General features: G+C 34.7%; 1 protein-coding gene across 3 annotated transcripts in view; it reads right to left on the bottom strand.

Moving 5' to 3' along the window:
* The window catches only part of SMC2 (structural maintenance of chromosomes 2), a 65492-nt gene that overhangs the window by 20207 nt on the left and 28742 nt on the right, over nt 1-16543 (bottom strand). For all 3 annotated transcript variants that reach the window (XM_049896268.1, XM_049896271.1, XM_049896269.1), the window contains exons 11-20: nt 14836-14995; nt 14244-14361; nt 13138-13276; nt 12686-12805; nt 10756-10960; nt 8441-8576; nt 5621-5745; nt 3953-4146; nt 2014-2157; nt 811-1005 (exon numbers count right to left, since the gene is read on the bottom strand). In XM_049896268.1, coding sequence (XP_049752225.1) covers nt 811-1005; nt 2014-2157; nt 3953-4146; nt 5621-5745; nt 8441-8576; nt 10756-10960; nt 12686-12805; nt 13138-13276; nt 14244-14361; nt 14836-14995 — 1536 coding nt within the window. The remainder of the gene's footprint in view (nt 1-810; nt 1006-2013; nt 2158-3952; nt 4147-5620; nt 5746-8440; nt 8577-10755; nt 10961-12685; nt 12806-13137; nt 13277-14243; nt 14362-14835; nt 14996-16543) is intronic.

Genomic DNA, 16543 nt, shown 5'->3' with positions numbered 1-16543 from the left:
GCCATGCTCCCCAGACCTTCAGTTGACACAGGACAGGAACCATTCCGGAAGACAACTCATCAGAAATGAAAGGGACTGGTCAGCGGGTGGGAGAGAGACGCTGATGAAGAGTGAGCTAATTATATCAGGTGGACACTTGAGATTGTGTTGGCAACTCTTATCTGGAGGGGGGATGGGAGGATAGAGAGAGAGGGAAGCCGGCAAAATTGTCAAGAAAGGAGAGACTGAAAGGGCTGACTCAAGAGGGGGAGAGCAAGTGGGAGTAGGGAGTGAGATGTATGTAAACTTATATGTGACAGACTGGATTTGTAAACGTTCACTTGAAGCTTAATAAAAGTTATTAAAAAAAAAAAATAGTAGGATAAAAAGATAAGTTGCAAAAACTGACAGTTATGATGCCTGTATGGATAACGAGGAGCCAATTAAATCTTTTAGGAGGTGACTAGAAGTATATTTCTGAGAGTTCTGAAAATTCAATTTGAAATAAGGTAAAGAATGCATGTTATTTTTACTAATAGTAAACAATTAGATGAATATATTAGTTCTGTGAGTATCTGGAGATTAAAAAAAGTCATTTCTATGGCTATTTGGTAAATCTTGTAGATGGGTACAAATATCTGAAGAATAATTTAAAACCTGTACTAAAGAGCAGTGAAGATCATTTTAAGCCATTTCTACCCTCAAAATTATGTTAGGCAGTAGTCCCACGACTTACATTGCGTCCTTCACTGAACAGTTTACTGGAATATCGCAAGACTTGGGGTACAAAAATTTGATTATTAAGAGTAAAAACGAACACCACAAACATGCCTTTGCAGCAGCATCTTCAGCTTCCCGCTTATGTTTGCTGATGTTGTGTTCTAATTCCTTAATTTTAAGCTGAGAATCATTGTTGTGTTCTTTATGTTTTGTCACTTCTGCATATTTTGCTTTAATGACATTGTCCTGGGCTGTTATCACTTCTTTTTGCCTGGTCACCTCTTCTTGAGCTTTATTTACTGACTCCTGAAACAAACAATTAGAAGAGAACAGTAAAGTAACTTTAGATAAAAAAAAAAAAAAAAAAAACTTTAAATAGTCTATTAAAATGTAGCCTTGCAGAGTTCTGCCAGATAGATGGCAATATTACAGGCTGATGGTCACCTAACCTTCTACACTTTATATCCCCATTTAAGATGACTAATGAGTTTACCTGGAGCCCTGGTGGCATAGTGGTTAAGAGCTTGGCTGCTAACCAAAAGGTCGGCAGTTCAAATCCACCAGCTGCTCCTTAGAAACCCTATGGGGCAGTTCTACTCTGTCCTGTAGGGTCACTATGAGTCAAAATCGACTCAGCAGCAATGAGTTTAGTTTTGGAGCCCTGGTGGCAGCGGTTAAGAGTTCATCTACTAACCAAAAGGTCAGCTGTTCATATACACCAGCCACTCCTTGGAAACCCTAGGGGCCAATTCTACTCCATCCTATAGGGTTGCTATGAGTTGGAATTGACTTGATGGCATCAAGTTTTTTTTTTTTTAATGAATTTACAAACGAGAAAACTTGTGTTACCAAAAAAGGGATGGGTGTAGTGTCCATGCTGGAAATAACAGAATTTCTGCTGGATACAGTGTAGACAGGACCAACTGGGTACAATAGGGCTCTCTTTCAGGTATATTCCTTCCTTGGGTGCACTGCCTAAGCCCTAGGGGTAATGGCTGTTCCCTGTCTGCAATTGCTATATTCCTCAGAATTCCCCATTATTCCAAACTCCTATTATAGTTAAAAATTGTTTCCATTATATATCATCTGTTCAAATTACAGAATGGTTTGTCTGTGGAGTAGACCCCAACTAAAACAATTAGTAATATTACTTCAGGACTTTTTCTGAACCAGTAGTCACTACTTTTGCTTCAAGCTCTTATCACAAGAATAGTGAAGAGATTTAGAACACTAAAGTCAAATGTCTTCTTCGAGCCAACATTTCATAAACAAATTAGCATTTATAATTTCTCCAATTTGATAAGTAAATCTTGCCTTATTTTTAGCCACTTCAGCTGCCATTACTTCAATCTGATCTTCATAGGATTTGATAGCTTCATTCACAGCTTCAAGCTGTTGTTTAGAGGATGCTTGCTCTCTCTTGAGCTCTTCCAGCTCCAGAGTGATAGCTTCAACTTCCTATAAGAAACACATTACCTGTGCATTCATACAGTTTATTAACTACTAAAAAATAAATACATACATGCTCCAAGATTAACAGAATTCTCATGCAGATAAGACCCACAGCCTTGTTACCATTCAGCTGCCAAAAACACATGTTTTTATGGGTTCAAAGCACTTTGCACACGTTATTTCCTTTATCCTTTTATTCCTATAGAGAATGAACACAAAATACTACAGATGAATTAGAAAAGATAAAGCACTCTTTTGAATTAGTAGAGGCGAAGTATTCTTTTTTTAACCATAATTATTTAATGTGTAAAAAGTTAGTTTCTCAATTTTCTTCTTTCTCATTACAGCCGTTAGTCCATTAGAAAATATTTTGTCCAGCTATTTAATGATAAAGTCATAAGGTAGAAAGTAGATACTGAGGCTGCTTATGTACAACCAAATACCTCATGGGATTTGGTTCCTTGGTTTGGAGGTTTAGGGTCATGGTTTCATGGGACATCCCAGTTAATTGGCCTAATAATGTGGCCAGCGCTTCTGTTCTACCTCCTAGTTCGCTGTTGTAGTACTTGGGGTCTTAAAAACTTGCAAACAACCATTTAAGGTACAACAATTGGTCTCTAGTCACCTGAAGCAACAGAGGAAGGAGGAGAGTCAGGCAGAGGAGGAGGAAATGGAATTTGAGGCTAATTGCCTCCATTAACAATTGCTTCCTTTGTCATGAGACCAGAAGACCTGGATGGTGCCTGGCTACTATTACTGAACATTTTGATCAAACATTCTATAGAAGAATCCTGATCAAAAGGGGGAAATGCAGAACAGAATTTCAAATTTTGATGGAATCCAGGTTTTCTGGGCCCATGGAGGCTGGCTGAAGCCCTGAAACTATTGCCCTGAGATAATCTTTAAACCTTAATAAAAAAATATCCCCTTAAGTCTTCTTAAAACCAACGAAAAGTTCGCTTAACTAGTAGAGAATGTCTGCCTTGATCATTGTGCTCTTTTAAGATCTATCTATGTGGGATCAGATTGACAACAGCAACTCGAAAGATTAGACAGGCAACTTAGAGGGCAGTGAGTTTATGTTAAGGGGAGAGAAACAACTTGGAAAAGGCGAATGTAATCAATGCCATCGAATTACACAACTTGAAGGATATAATCAATGTCCTTGAATTGTACATGTAGAAATTGTTGAATTGGTATCTGTTCTGCTGCGTATATTCTCAAACAAAAAATATAAAAAAAAGAAAAAAGATGAAAAGTAGGTTTAAGTGAAATTGTATAGGACAGTGATTAAGAATAATCTTAGGAGACAGAAAAGTCTGGGTTTAAATTCCAGCTTTGGTGCTATCAGACAAATATAATAAGGTAGCATCAATCTACAATTCAAGAGTACTTTGTAAATATAATATACTCTGTGTTATATCATCCTTCTCAGTAAAACTTCACATAGATACTTACCTAATATAAATATCAACTCACTGAATGTCTGATATGACATAGCCCTATTTCATGATATTAGGCTTTGGTCCACTAATGAAAGAAGCATTTACCAAAAGATAACTGAACTTTCCCTAAAATTAGCAAATCAGTGCAACCCATCACAATTATGTGACATCAAATTACAGGTTTTGCATGAGAATATATTTGACTTTTAAGGTGATTAATGTATTTCCCAAAAAAGCTCACCTAGCTTCTGGATTTACTAATGAATACTAACAAGTAAGATCAACCAGAGATGTTCTACCACATTCAGTTCTATACTGACTTTAAAAATTGTCTCCATTTCAAGAACGTTTATTACCTGTTGCTTTTCTTTCATCTTTTTGTTAGAAGCATCTGCCTTTGTTTTCGCACAATCCAGTTTTTTCTGAGCATCCTTCAGTTCTCTCTCTCTTTCAGCTTCTGCATTTTTCATTTTATTCTCTAATACTTCATATTTTTCTTCTGCTTTTTTTTGAATTTCTTTGGTGTTTTTTAATGTTTCCTCACTTTCCTCTGCATCATAAAGTAGGCAAATGTGGTTAAATTAGGTGTTCTACCTATTAACATTTATAGGTAACAGCTTATTAATTCTACTTTTAATAGAAGAAATGGTCTGAAAAGTTAGCCGCTGAAGTTTAAAAAAAATTTAAGTAACCATTCCTAAGTACAGTACTGGGCAGTGTTTTCTTCTATTATACACAGGGTTGCTACGAGTTGATACCACCTACCACCTACCACCACCACCACAAACTTACTCTAAAAATGGTATGTTGAAACATAGATCCTACCTAAAGGCCATGACCAGATTATCTGAAGATCTGCAAGGAAATTATTTCTAATTGTATGAACTTGATTAATATAAACATTATCTATAACTTAGCTATTTATAAAAAGGTTTTGAAGCAACTTATTAAAAAGATCATAGCTCTTTATCTAGCAAACATGCATGCTTCCTAAAACTAGAACTGTGAGTATAACCTCAGTATTTTCTCTGAGTGTCAGAGAGCTTACAATTAATTTCAAAAGCAAGTTTACTCTGTGTTCTTTGTCCATTTATACATATTCAGGAAATGTGCTGTTAAAGGAGAGAAATACTGAAAGAACATGTCTAGGATAAATCACAAGAAAAATTTGCCCCCACATTTGCAGAAGAAAAAATTTAAAGAGCAAGACAGAATGGACATGTGACTATGACGAGTGACACACACTGTTAGTGCTATGACCTAGGTGCACATAAGCCATGTAAGCCATGTCTGCACAACTTCCGATACTACTTTTCATTGTAGAATAAAAACAGTAAAGGGGAAATGGGTGTGTGGATGTTGTCCTGAGCAAAGATAAAAATTACCCTGTATAATTAAATTCTGATTAAAAAGTGTGACCTAGGTGCACATAAGCCATGTAAGCCATGTCTGCACAACTTCCGATACTACTTTTCATTGTAGAATAAAAACAGTAAAGGGGAAATGGGTGTGTGGATGTTGTCCTGAGCAAAGATAAAAATTACCCTGTATAATTAAATTCTGATTAAAAAGTGTGATAGTTTCATAATATTAGGAATGGATAGCTCTAAAGTTTAATTACATTAAACAATAAAAAAGTCTGTATAACAAAAATAGTATAAAGTTAAAAGAAAATCACACAAGGCAAAGAAGACATTTGCAATGCACATAAGCTACAAGAACTCAAGTACGACAGCAATGGGATAAAAACGACAAGCAACTCAACAGAAAAATGGGAAAAAAAATGAACAGGAAATGCCAGAAGTGGAAACCCAAAGAGTCAATGAACATACAAAATAGACGCCACACTTTACCAACAGTGAAATGCAAACTAAAAGGCTAATGCAATATCTCATTTCATAACCATGAAATTGGAGACAAACTTCCACATGCGCTTAAAGATAGCACAGCCATCTTCTAAATACCTAAATTACGATAAGACTATCAGTGGAAACAGGACTAAGCACAGAATGTTTATATCTTACCAATAATTTTCTTAAGGGCATCTAATTCTTCTTGTTGCTTATGATATGAGCTTTGCTGGAGCTTGGTTTGCAATAAATCTGCCTCCTCAGTTTTCATCTCCCACTGCTGTTTTAGTTGGCGATACCTTAGAAAAACAGAAGTAATAAATAGTTGATCATAATTTTTCTGGTATTTGAGATATGCAAACTAGGCTCTTAACTAAAATTAACCACTTATAAGGTTTTGGGTAAGGTGCCAATGGTTAAAAAAATACAGTCATGATGACTCTGTCAAATTTCTGAAGAATCAAATTCAAATCTGATTTGGTCATCAAAGTTAAACTCTAAATGACCAAGATCCCTAATAAATATTTATAGAAGTCTTAATAATGCTAAAAGTAATCTTTCAACAGACAGGTTTCATTAAACTCTTAAATGATGTTCTTTATAAGTTTGTAACATAGATACTTCCGAAGTTTTTAAAGAAAGTGAGATTTCTTCTCTTGTGTAACTCTATACTTATTTCACACACATCTCTCAGGTGTCCACTCAACAGTCAATCTCAGGGAGGATTTCTTTGGCCACCAATCTAAAATTTCAAAACCTCTTTACCACAGCTCATACCCCATCATTGTTTTATTTCTTAGTACTATCTGACAAAACATGTTTTATCAACTTATCTTTTTCATTACCTATTTCCTCAACTATGTGAAAATTTGATAAAGGCAAAGATATTTATCTGTTCGATACTTTGCTGTATTCACAGCTCTAAAAGAGCACTTGGCACATGGGAGGCATTCAATATTTACTGAGTGACTAACACAGAGAAAAAAAAAGTTACATTAAATAGCACAACCCCAACTTTGAGTAAATGAAAAATTTGCATATACCTATATTATACACAAACAGAAAAAATGCTGGAACATTTGCATGTTGTTGTTTGGTGGTGTCAAGTCAGTTCTGACTCATAGCAACCCTATGTACAAGAGAACGAAACACTGCCCAGTACTGTGCCATCTTCATGATCAATGCTATGGTTCACGCCATTGCTGCAGCTACTGTGTCAGTGTATCTCATTGAAGGTCTTCCTCTTTTTCACTGACCCTCTACTCTACCAAGAATGATGTCCTTCTCCAGGAACTGGTCCCTTCTGACAACATGTCCAAAATATGTGAGATGAAGTCTTGCCATGCTCACTCCTAATGAGCATCCTGGCTGTACTTCTTCAAAAACAGGTGTGTTTGTTCTTCTGGCAGTCCATGGTATACTCAATATTCTCCACCGACATCATAATTCAAAGGCATCAATTCTTCTTCAGTCTTCCTTACTTACTGTCCAGCTTTCACATGCATATGAGGCAGCAGAAAACGCCATGGCATGGGTCAGGCACACCTTAGTCCTTCAAGTGACATCTTTGCTTTTTAAAAATTTAGACATCTTTTGCAGCAGATTTGCCCAATACCAAATTTCTTGACTGCTGCTTCCATGGGTGGTGATTGTGGATCCAAGTAAAATGAAATCTTTGACAACTTCAGTATTTTCTCCATTTATCACAATGCTGCTTATTGGTCCAGTTGTGAAGATTTTTGTTTTTATGTTCAAGTGTAATCTATACTGAAGGTTATAGTCTTTGACCTTCACATCAGTAAGTGCTTCAAATCCTCTTCACTTTCAGCAGGCAAGGTTGTGTCATCTGTATAATGCAGGCTGTTAATGAGTCTTCCTCCAATCCCGATGCTGAGTTCTTCATATAGTCCAGCTTCTCAAATATTTGCTCAGCATACAGATTGAATAGGTATGGTGAAAGAATACAACCCTGGTGCACACCTTTCCTGACTTTAAACCACACAGTATCCCCTTGTCCAGTCAGAATGACAGCCACTTGGTCTAAGTACAGGTTCCTCATGAGCACAATTAAGTGATCTGGAATTCCCATTCTTTGCAATGTTATCCATAATTTGTTATGATCTACAAAGTCCAATGCCTTGCACAGTCAATAAAACACAGGTAAACATCTTTATGGTATTCTCTGCTTTTAGCCAGGATCCATCTGACATTAGCAATGAAATTCCTTTTTCCATGTCCTCTTCTAAATCTGGCTTGAATTTCTGGCAGTTCCCTATTGATGTTCTGCTACAACCACCTTTCAATGACCTTCAGAAAAATTTTACTTGTGTCTGATATTAATGATATTGTTCGGTAATTCCTGCATTCTGTTGGATCACCTTTCTTTGGAATGGGTAGAAATACACATCTCTTCCAGTTGGCTGGCCAGGAACTATCTTCCAAATTTCCTGGCATAGATGAATGTTAAAATATTTTAACAGTGATTTTTCTGACATGAATTTATCCCCTCTTTTGGTGACCTTCAATTATCTGAAGGACAGTCATAATGCTGTTAAACTTAATGCAGATACCTAATCATCAATGCTATATTGCATCATATTATTCCAAATCAAGAACTCAGACTCCAGAATATCTAAGGGTAGTCCCCACCAATCTTAGCAAATTCTTAACAGTACATATCTCAGCTGGTGGGGGGGGGGGGGGGCGGGGGGCAATGGAATATCTGGCTGAATCTTTTCATTACTATTTTTGTTTAGTTAGATTTCTGTACTTCCTTATAAAAAACAGGTAATACTTTTATAACCACAAAAAACAGAAAAATAACTGACAAAAAGGTTATCAACTCATAATTCATTTAAATATTTTAAATAAAACCAAGGATTTTCTTTTTAATTAGAAGTTTTATTTCTTTAAATAAAAGTAAATTTTATTTTCTACCATGTAAATCATTGACAACAACAAAAAAAATATGGTTTAATCCAACAGACTTCTTACTTTTCGGCAACGTTTTTAAGACCTGCTAATTCCTCTTCTAGAGCCTGTAGCTCACGCTCCTTTATTTTCAGTTCATCTTGAATACCTTTGAGTTCCTGAAATTTGGTTAAAATAGAAGCTGCCTGGGATCGAGCACCTGATAGAGGGAAGTTGAAACAGACCTTGGGTATTAAAACTATTACATACTTAGCAAGCAATAAAAATATTTGTCTAAGGTAACTATACTTGAAATATTCAACAGCAAAATCTTTTACAATTAACTTACGGAACTACAGAATTCATCCCATCATTTAGAATTTATGACACAACTGATAAGAAATACTTCTAAGCAGATGTGGATGATTTTTTATTCAAAGTATTCATTTCCCTGCTTACTGGGTCCATGCCTCCCAGGTTCATTTTCCTCTCCAGTAACATCAGACTTGGTCATGTGACTTGGCCTGGCCAATGAAATGTGAAATGCATTTCTTCTGAAAATAAAGCTTTAAGAGGCAGTACATGATTGACCATTTGCTTTCCCTTCGCCTTGAGGAGGAGCCCTGGTGGCGTAGTGGTTAAGAGCTACGGCTGCTAAACAAAAGATCTGCAGTTCAAACCCACCAGCCGCTCCTTGGAAACTCCATGGGACAGTTCTATTTTGCCCTATAGGGTCACTATGAATCAGAATTGACATGATGACAATGGGTTTGGTTTTTTGGTTGCCATGAGAAACGCACAGTCAAGACAGGCATTTCATCTTCAACCTGGGTCACAAAATGAGAATAATGTGGAGCAGAGGTAACTGACTACCAGTTATAGAATACACTTGTAGGTTACTGAGATTTGGAGGCCTAAGCTCTGATACAGAAAGCAAAGAGAGTAAATCGGTTTCATTTTACAAACAACTATAATCATCTGGCAGTGGTAGCCTGTGGTACTATGTTGGTAAGGAAACTCTGTGTAGGTTTGGTAGAACAGTGCAGAGGTCAATTAGCAATGCTATTATGAGTGCTGGGTTAATATGATACGGGGTTACATATTTGCTATCCCTGAAGTAAAAACTTCAACAGCATCCAAGTCAATTAAATCTAGAAAGTTTCTTCTATTCAGGTATTTAAAAATATTTGGTCTCTTCTTATCTTCTAATTCTAGATACTAGTAATCTTATTATATACTGGGAAACTTGATACTTGCTCATGGAATTCATTCATCTATTGTTTTCTTGATCTAGAAAGATATCAAGTCATTTGATATACTTGATATCTTAAGAGGCAGTATAAAACACACTGATTAAGAGCATAAACTCAAACAAGACTGCCTGAATTTAAATTCAGAGCTTGTCCACTTACTAGCAAGTTATTTAACCATAGTATACCTTAGTTTATGTAACTGTATATTGAGGAAAATAGTAATATGCCTACCTCATAGAGCTGTTATAAGGATTAAATGAGTAAATTATGTAAAGGCTCTACAACAGGGCTTCATAGAATGATAATATTCTATGTATGCATTACCCAGTTACTCACTAACCATTTGTGGTTATTAAGCACCGGAAATATGGCCAGTGCACTGAAGAAATTATTTTTTAATTTTTATTTAATTTTAATTATTTTAAATGTAAAGAGCCACACATGGGCAGTGGCTAGAATACTGGATAGCATAATCTTAGAATACTGCCTGGTGTAAACTAAGTACTATTCAGTGTTATCATATTATCACTTAACACGTATCTAGAGTCTCAATGTGGCAAATATTAAAAGAAGAAGAATATGGTCATTATCTAAGAATTCGTTTCTTGAGACATCATCTCAAGGACAGATTTAATTTTTGTTTTACTTCTGACAGGAACAGTAACAGCAATGGAATGTATACAAATTAGAAGTTAATGGTTCCTGAAGGAGAAGTGAGTAGTTAGGCTAAAAATTTACTTAATAAAAAGACTTTGTTTCTCAGTGACTTGAATATCCTGATAAGGTAAAAAGAGAATAAACAAACGGGAATGGACTTGCTTGAGATGGGCTCTGAGCTCTTTGAGGGCTAAATCATTGTATTATTTCTCAGTATTATTACAAGCATATTCAAAAGCTAAACTCAATTCTCAGATTTACACAAAGGCTTTAAAAATTTGGTTTTTAAGTACTGTAAATATAATATGGTCTACTATAAAAACAATTAGGCTGTGATTCACAAAACCTAGATTCTGGTTCTGCTTCTAACCAAAAAGCTAGGAATACAGCCCTGTTAATGCATTTCAACCGCAATATGCCCTATTTAAAAAAAAAAAATCGCATATTTTACCACACAGAACTGTGAGTACAAAATAATATAAAACTTACCTCCACTCAATGTCCCATGGGGATCAAATACATCACCCCCTAGAGTTACAGTTCTAGTCATTATCCTTTTATCGAAGGCCACTTTTTTGGCATTATCCATATTGTCACAAACAAATGTTGTTCCAAAAACAAATTCCATGGCTTTCTGAAGTTCTGGTTTGTATTCAACCAGGGAAAGAGCCACATGAACATTGTTAGGGCCAACCTGTGGAAAAAACAACAGATATGCCATAGTATGTACTTCTTCTTTTCCTTTCAAATTATTATTTTACATTCCAGTAAGAACTGCTAAATAGAAATTTAAGTATTATTTACCTAGTACTACAATTCTTTTTAAACTTTCAAAAAAGGTATGAAAAACTTAAAAGTTTTTGGGAAAAAATATACAGATTTAAACACTGAAAGATCTGTTTGTGAAGTAAAATATTTAGCTAAAGTACCTGGCAGTGTGAGAGTTTCTACCAAGCAGGAGCCAATATCAAGTTTCTAAATCCAAAATGAACTTGTTTAAACACAACTTTCTTAATTCAAGTACAGCAATTTCTGGATCAACACAATTATATAAAATGTTTTGTTCCAATTATTAGTAATTTGGTTGTTCCACAGTGAATAGTTTTTCATTTAAAGATGCTAGCATAGCCACTTGCCATTTACAGAAATAAAAGCACAACCAATAATTGAAAAAATAAGAAAAAAAAAAAGATAAAAAACATCCCTCAGTCCTTTACTTTGAGCTACCTGCCTCTTTTCCTCAGCCTTTGTTTATAGTGTCTAACCATGCCCATCTTTTTGAGCAACTAAACATCCCTTATGGGGCTCACTAGTAAAAGCGGAAATCACAGCAAAGACAGCTCTAAGTAACAGATGTTCAGCATTGTCCTTTGACACAGAAGCTGCCATTGAACAGGTCTGGCAAAGGGCAATGAGTGGAAGTACTTTTGCTGTTGCTTGAAATCTCAATTTATTTCTAATACTGAGGCTTGACCTAAGGCTGAAGTAACTTTCTAAGCTTTTTAGACTTAAAGTAATTGTTTCAAAGTACATCAAGTACCAAACAAAAACACTACTTTTCAACTACTCTGCATTCACTCTCTTTTCCCCGATAGTATACGTATCAACATAACTATATGATGGAGTCATTCTCATTGACGGCTTCTCAATTTCAGAGAAGACATTCTATATCCACTTTTACTATTTTAGGCTATAAGTATAACGTTATGTTGCCTTACTATATAAATAGGCAGTTATTAATTACAAATGTACATCTAGATTTTGTAGAACTGTCTTTATAACTCACGCACTTGGACTGCCTACTCAAAAACAAACTGAAATCTCTGCTGAATGTTATAATTACTGTCATGTTTTTACCTAGTACTACACAACCATGGTAACATTTCAAATGCACTTCCTGCACTCATCTGTATTCTTACTCATAGGCATGACCACGTGTGCTCCAACTCAATGGCTGAATGGGTACCTGGTCACCTGCTATACATGCCCATATGTTGGACGGCAATCTAGCCAAACTCTAATAGGGAAGAACCTCTCTGTAATATCATCACAATGACTGTCACTGTGGGCAGTTTAAGTGTGCCTGACATGAAAACTACTGAAGGATTTTGGATATTTGTCCATAAGCTCGATTCTAACTACTAACTTAAAAATGACAAATTTTGTATTTACTCTCAACTGACAGGCATGTGACTTGACCTAAGGCTTAAACATTTTACTACTACACTTTGAAGCACCAGAGGAGTTCCAGTCTGATAGATTTCTATTCTCTTGCCATCTAAACACACGAAAACAAATCCTATTTCATTTTTACAAATCATAACCTAATTAAAAATTGTGTGATGTTCCCAGAAGTTCTCATTAATGTCCTCTAATTAAAAAAAAAAAAAAAAAGATTAAACATACAAATAAGACTTACAAGATTCTGGGCGACTTTCAGGGTTTCTGGAGCAATACATCTGGCTGAAATTTTATTGAGTGGAATTATAGTGTATCGACGTTTCAATTCCCCCTTTTCTAGTAGCTTTTTACCAGTAACCTAAAACATTATACATTTAAAATTTAAAAAAAAAAATTTATTGAAGATAATGGAAAACATTCAAATGGAAATAGTTCTAATTTAAGAATGCACGATCAATGAACCATCAAACTTCTAGGATTAATAATACACATTCTGGGTTCCTGAGTCAACATGAGACTTCCTCTGGAATACAGTTATCAAAAACTTACTGACTGAACAGTTTTACCTGGAAAAGGTAAGTGACCTTAGGAGAAACTTAAAACATCAAGGAAGTATTTAATTCTCTAGCAGCACATAATTTTTCAAGCTAAAGAGCAATTTTAAATTGTCTTTAATTAAAATCAACTTACCTCTGTGTCTACTACAACATTGTACAGTCGTTCCCCGGCCACCAATTCTAAAGCTGTGGTTGCAGAAGTATCTCTGACACTAATCAGAGAAGCTACAAGTCCTTTCACACAATTTCTATTCCAGTTCTTCTCTGGATCCCTAAAACAGAAAAGTTGACAAAAATTAATCCTTGATTAGCAAACCGAAAAAGTTACAGCTCTAACGTATATATAAAAAAAAAAAAAAATTTTTTTTTTTTCCATATAGCTTCAACTAAATGAAAATGTAAAAATGCTTCAGCTGAATGGTCACCTATGTATTTTTAAACCAATCAAAAGAACTTTAAGTATAGAATATGTATATAACAAAACAACTTTCATGTTCTAATATTTATAATATATATGATTACTGTAATTGTTCTGTTAAAAAACCACGAGAAAAACAAATTTGTAAAATGTACATACAGATATTAACATTAATGACAATAAATTTAAAGAAACTTTGAACTAAGTTTAAATACCCCTCATTTTGGTCTTAATTTAAAACGAATGGCATGAGAAGCCATTTTTCACAAGTTTCCCCTCCCAACATTTATCAAAATGTTTAAAGAAAAACACCAATTAAGGAAAATTTTCAAGCAAAAATTTTGATGTTAACAAATTTTTACAAATTGTCTCCTAGCTTTAAAAAAAAAAACCAGTTGCCACCGAGTCAACTGTGACTCACAGTGGCCCCACGTGAGAACCATGCTCCACAGGGTTTTTAATGGCTGATTTTTCGGAAGTAGATGTCAGGCCTTTCTGCAGAGGAGCCTATGGGCAGACCTGAACTTCCAACCTTTTAGTTAGCAGCCAACCACATTAACTGTGTCACCCAGGGACTCCAAATTAAAAAAAAAAAAAAAAAAATGCCTTGGTTATTACTATGTTAGAATTCAATGTTTAAATCTCTTAATTGTAACGAAACCACCAGCACAGAAATAATGACAATGTTCACACACCGTGATGAATGTAACAAGTGTTACTTAACAGCTTGTGTATAGAAATTGTTGAATGGGAACCTAAACTGCTGTGTAAACCTTCACTGAAAACACAATGAAATATTATTCAAAAACAAAAACTCTTACTTGTATGCAAATTGAAGATTGGGAAATCTGGCCAAGAGAGCTTCATATGTTTCTTTCAATCTACTAATATCACGAGACAGTTGCCTACGCCTTTCCAAAAGACTTTCTTCCCTGCTTTCTGAACAATAAATAAAAAGTTGAAACTAAGTTTTAGGAACTTACATATTATGTTTTAAGGAAAATATTAATAAACTATTTTCAAAGCATTCATAGGAGCAAATACAAATATCTGGTAAGTACGAAATAAAAATGTTTAACATTCAAGTTTCTATCATATGTCTAATAGATTCCAACAAATAACACAATTTTCATTCCAAGAAATGATATACAAATGAATGCCTATTAATGTTAAAATATACAAATGACATTTTTGAGTTTTCCAGTGCACTTCAGAATGATTTAAGCAGGAAATTCTCAGTATAGAGTTCTCAAAAATTCAAAGGACTATTCTGTAATAACATTTTTTAAATGTATTTATAAACACTTCTTATACTAATACCCATTAACAGGGTTAACTTTTTTCCTACTTGTTTAATTTCTATCAAGAATCATCAGTTCCTAATGATCTGATATCCTATCTTTAAAGGCAAACCTTCATAATTCAGCTTTTTCATTTCAGTTTCAAGTTTTTCCTTAAGTTTCTTCACAGCCTCTAAAGCTTCTTGATCTTTCCTGTAACCACCATCCATCTTTTTAACTTCAGCCTGTTTGGCCTTTAATTCTTGTTGGGCATGTTTCAACTTCATCTGAGCCTGCAATAGAAAATACAGCAAACTATAAAACAGTACTAGCGATTAAACGGCCACAGATTCAGATTGATTTAATTAAGAGACATCAGCCTTGAAAATGTAACTGTTTCATCTCCCGGATTAGTATTTCAACAGATCATTTCCTAGGATTTCCTTCTTAAAATACTACTCAGAATATAAACTAATATAGGTTTAAAACAAATCATTAAAAATAATTGAATTAAAGCCCATATTTCTAATATTTATAAAATATCTCATTAATAGAGTTCAAACATTATATTAAAAAATAACTGTTAGCAAGGTGTATATGGGTTTTTGTGTGAGAGACTGACTTGATCTGTAAACTTTCACTTAAAGTACAATAAAAATTATTAAAAAAAATAACTGTTACTAACTGGTTAAATTAAACATAGGATGAAAAGTTGGAAATCACAACCCCAATTCCCTTCTTTTCTACTTGGGTACATATACTTGTATATACTTTAGAGAGTTATTTGACAATGGTGGAGAAGGTACACTGAGCAATGAGAAATAATACTATACAGGAAAACCAAAAAACCAAACCAGTTGCCGCTGAGTCGATTCTGACTCACAGCGACCCTACAGGACAGAATAGAACTGGCTCATAGGGTTTCCAAGGAGTAGCTGGTGGATTCAAACTGCAGACCTTTTTTTGGTCAGCAGCCAAGTTCTTAACTACTGTGCCACCAGGGCTCCGTTGTGCAAGAAAGAGAAGCTAAACTGACAGAGAAATTTAAATACTAGGATTACTGAAACTTCCAGTGTTTGAAGTTTATATAATTGAGCACTGCTTCTTTTTAAAACCATGAATAATACAAGACTTAGATCAAGGTATCTTCCCTCTAAAACTGAAAATTAGGACGCTTTTTTTTTTTTTTTTCCTAGTTCTCATAAAATGTAATAGAAGAACAAAACTTTCATGATTTTCTACTATTGATTTCTTACGCTTTTTGGTGATCATCATCTGAGTGAAAAAGTAGCAAATACATATGAACAGAAAAACTTGAATAGGATTAAAAAACAAACACAAGCACCTTTGTGTGTACATATTTTTAAAGCTGAGTCTATCAAAAAGAAAAAAAAATGTGTAAGGGTGTGTGTGTGTATGTGCATATATGTATATATATACACACACAGTTTTTTTCCCCTGCAACAAAACTCTTGTGTTCACAGCATTTTTGGCTGCACTACAACCTAAGCAAATTTGAAAACTACCATAACAGATCAGATACCATAAAAGATTATGAAGGGAGAGTAGGGAGACACTGGAACTTGGGCAAATGAGGAGGAGGAACTCTTCCTAGGAAGGCATCACAAAGTTTCAAAAATAAGATTTTAAGAACTAGGCATAGAAAAGAAGAGAAAGTTTTTCTTTCCTGTTAGAGCTTAAAACTCCAACTTTATGATGTCAATAAAAGCAAACAAAGTCAAAAAGATGAGAATAAATTGACTAAACTCCAATTATCCACACATTGCATACAGAACGAAGTATTTACTGCTTTTAAAAACTGTTAACCCATGAAGGTGTTT

This window comes from Elephas maximus, chromosome 9, assembly GCF_024166365.1.
Source record: "Elephas maximus indicus isolate mEleMax1 chromosome 9, mEleMax1 primary haplotype, whole genome shotgun sequence".
Taxonomy (NCBI): domain Eukaryota; kingdom Metazoa; phylum Chordata; class Mammalia; order Proboscidea; family Elephantidae; genus Elephas; species Elephas maximus.
Note: the sequence above shows the minus strand (reverse complement) of the source record. Positions and strands in the feature narration are given on the sequence as shown.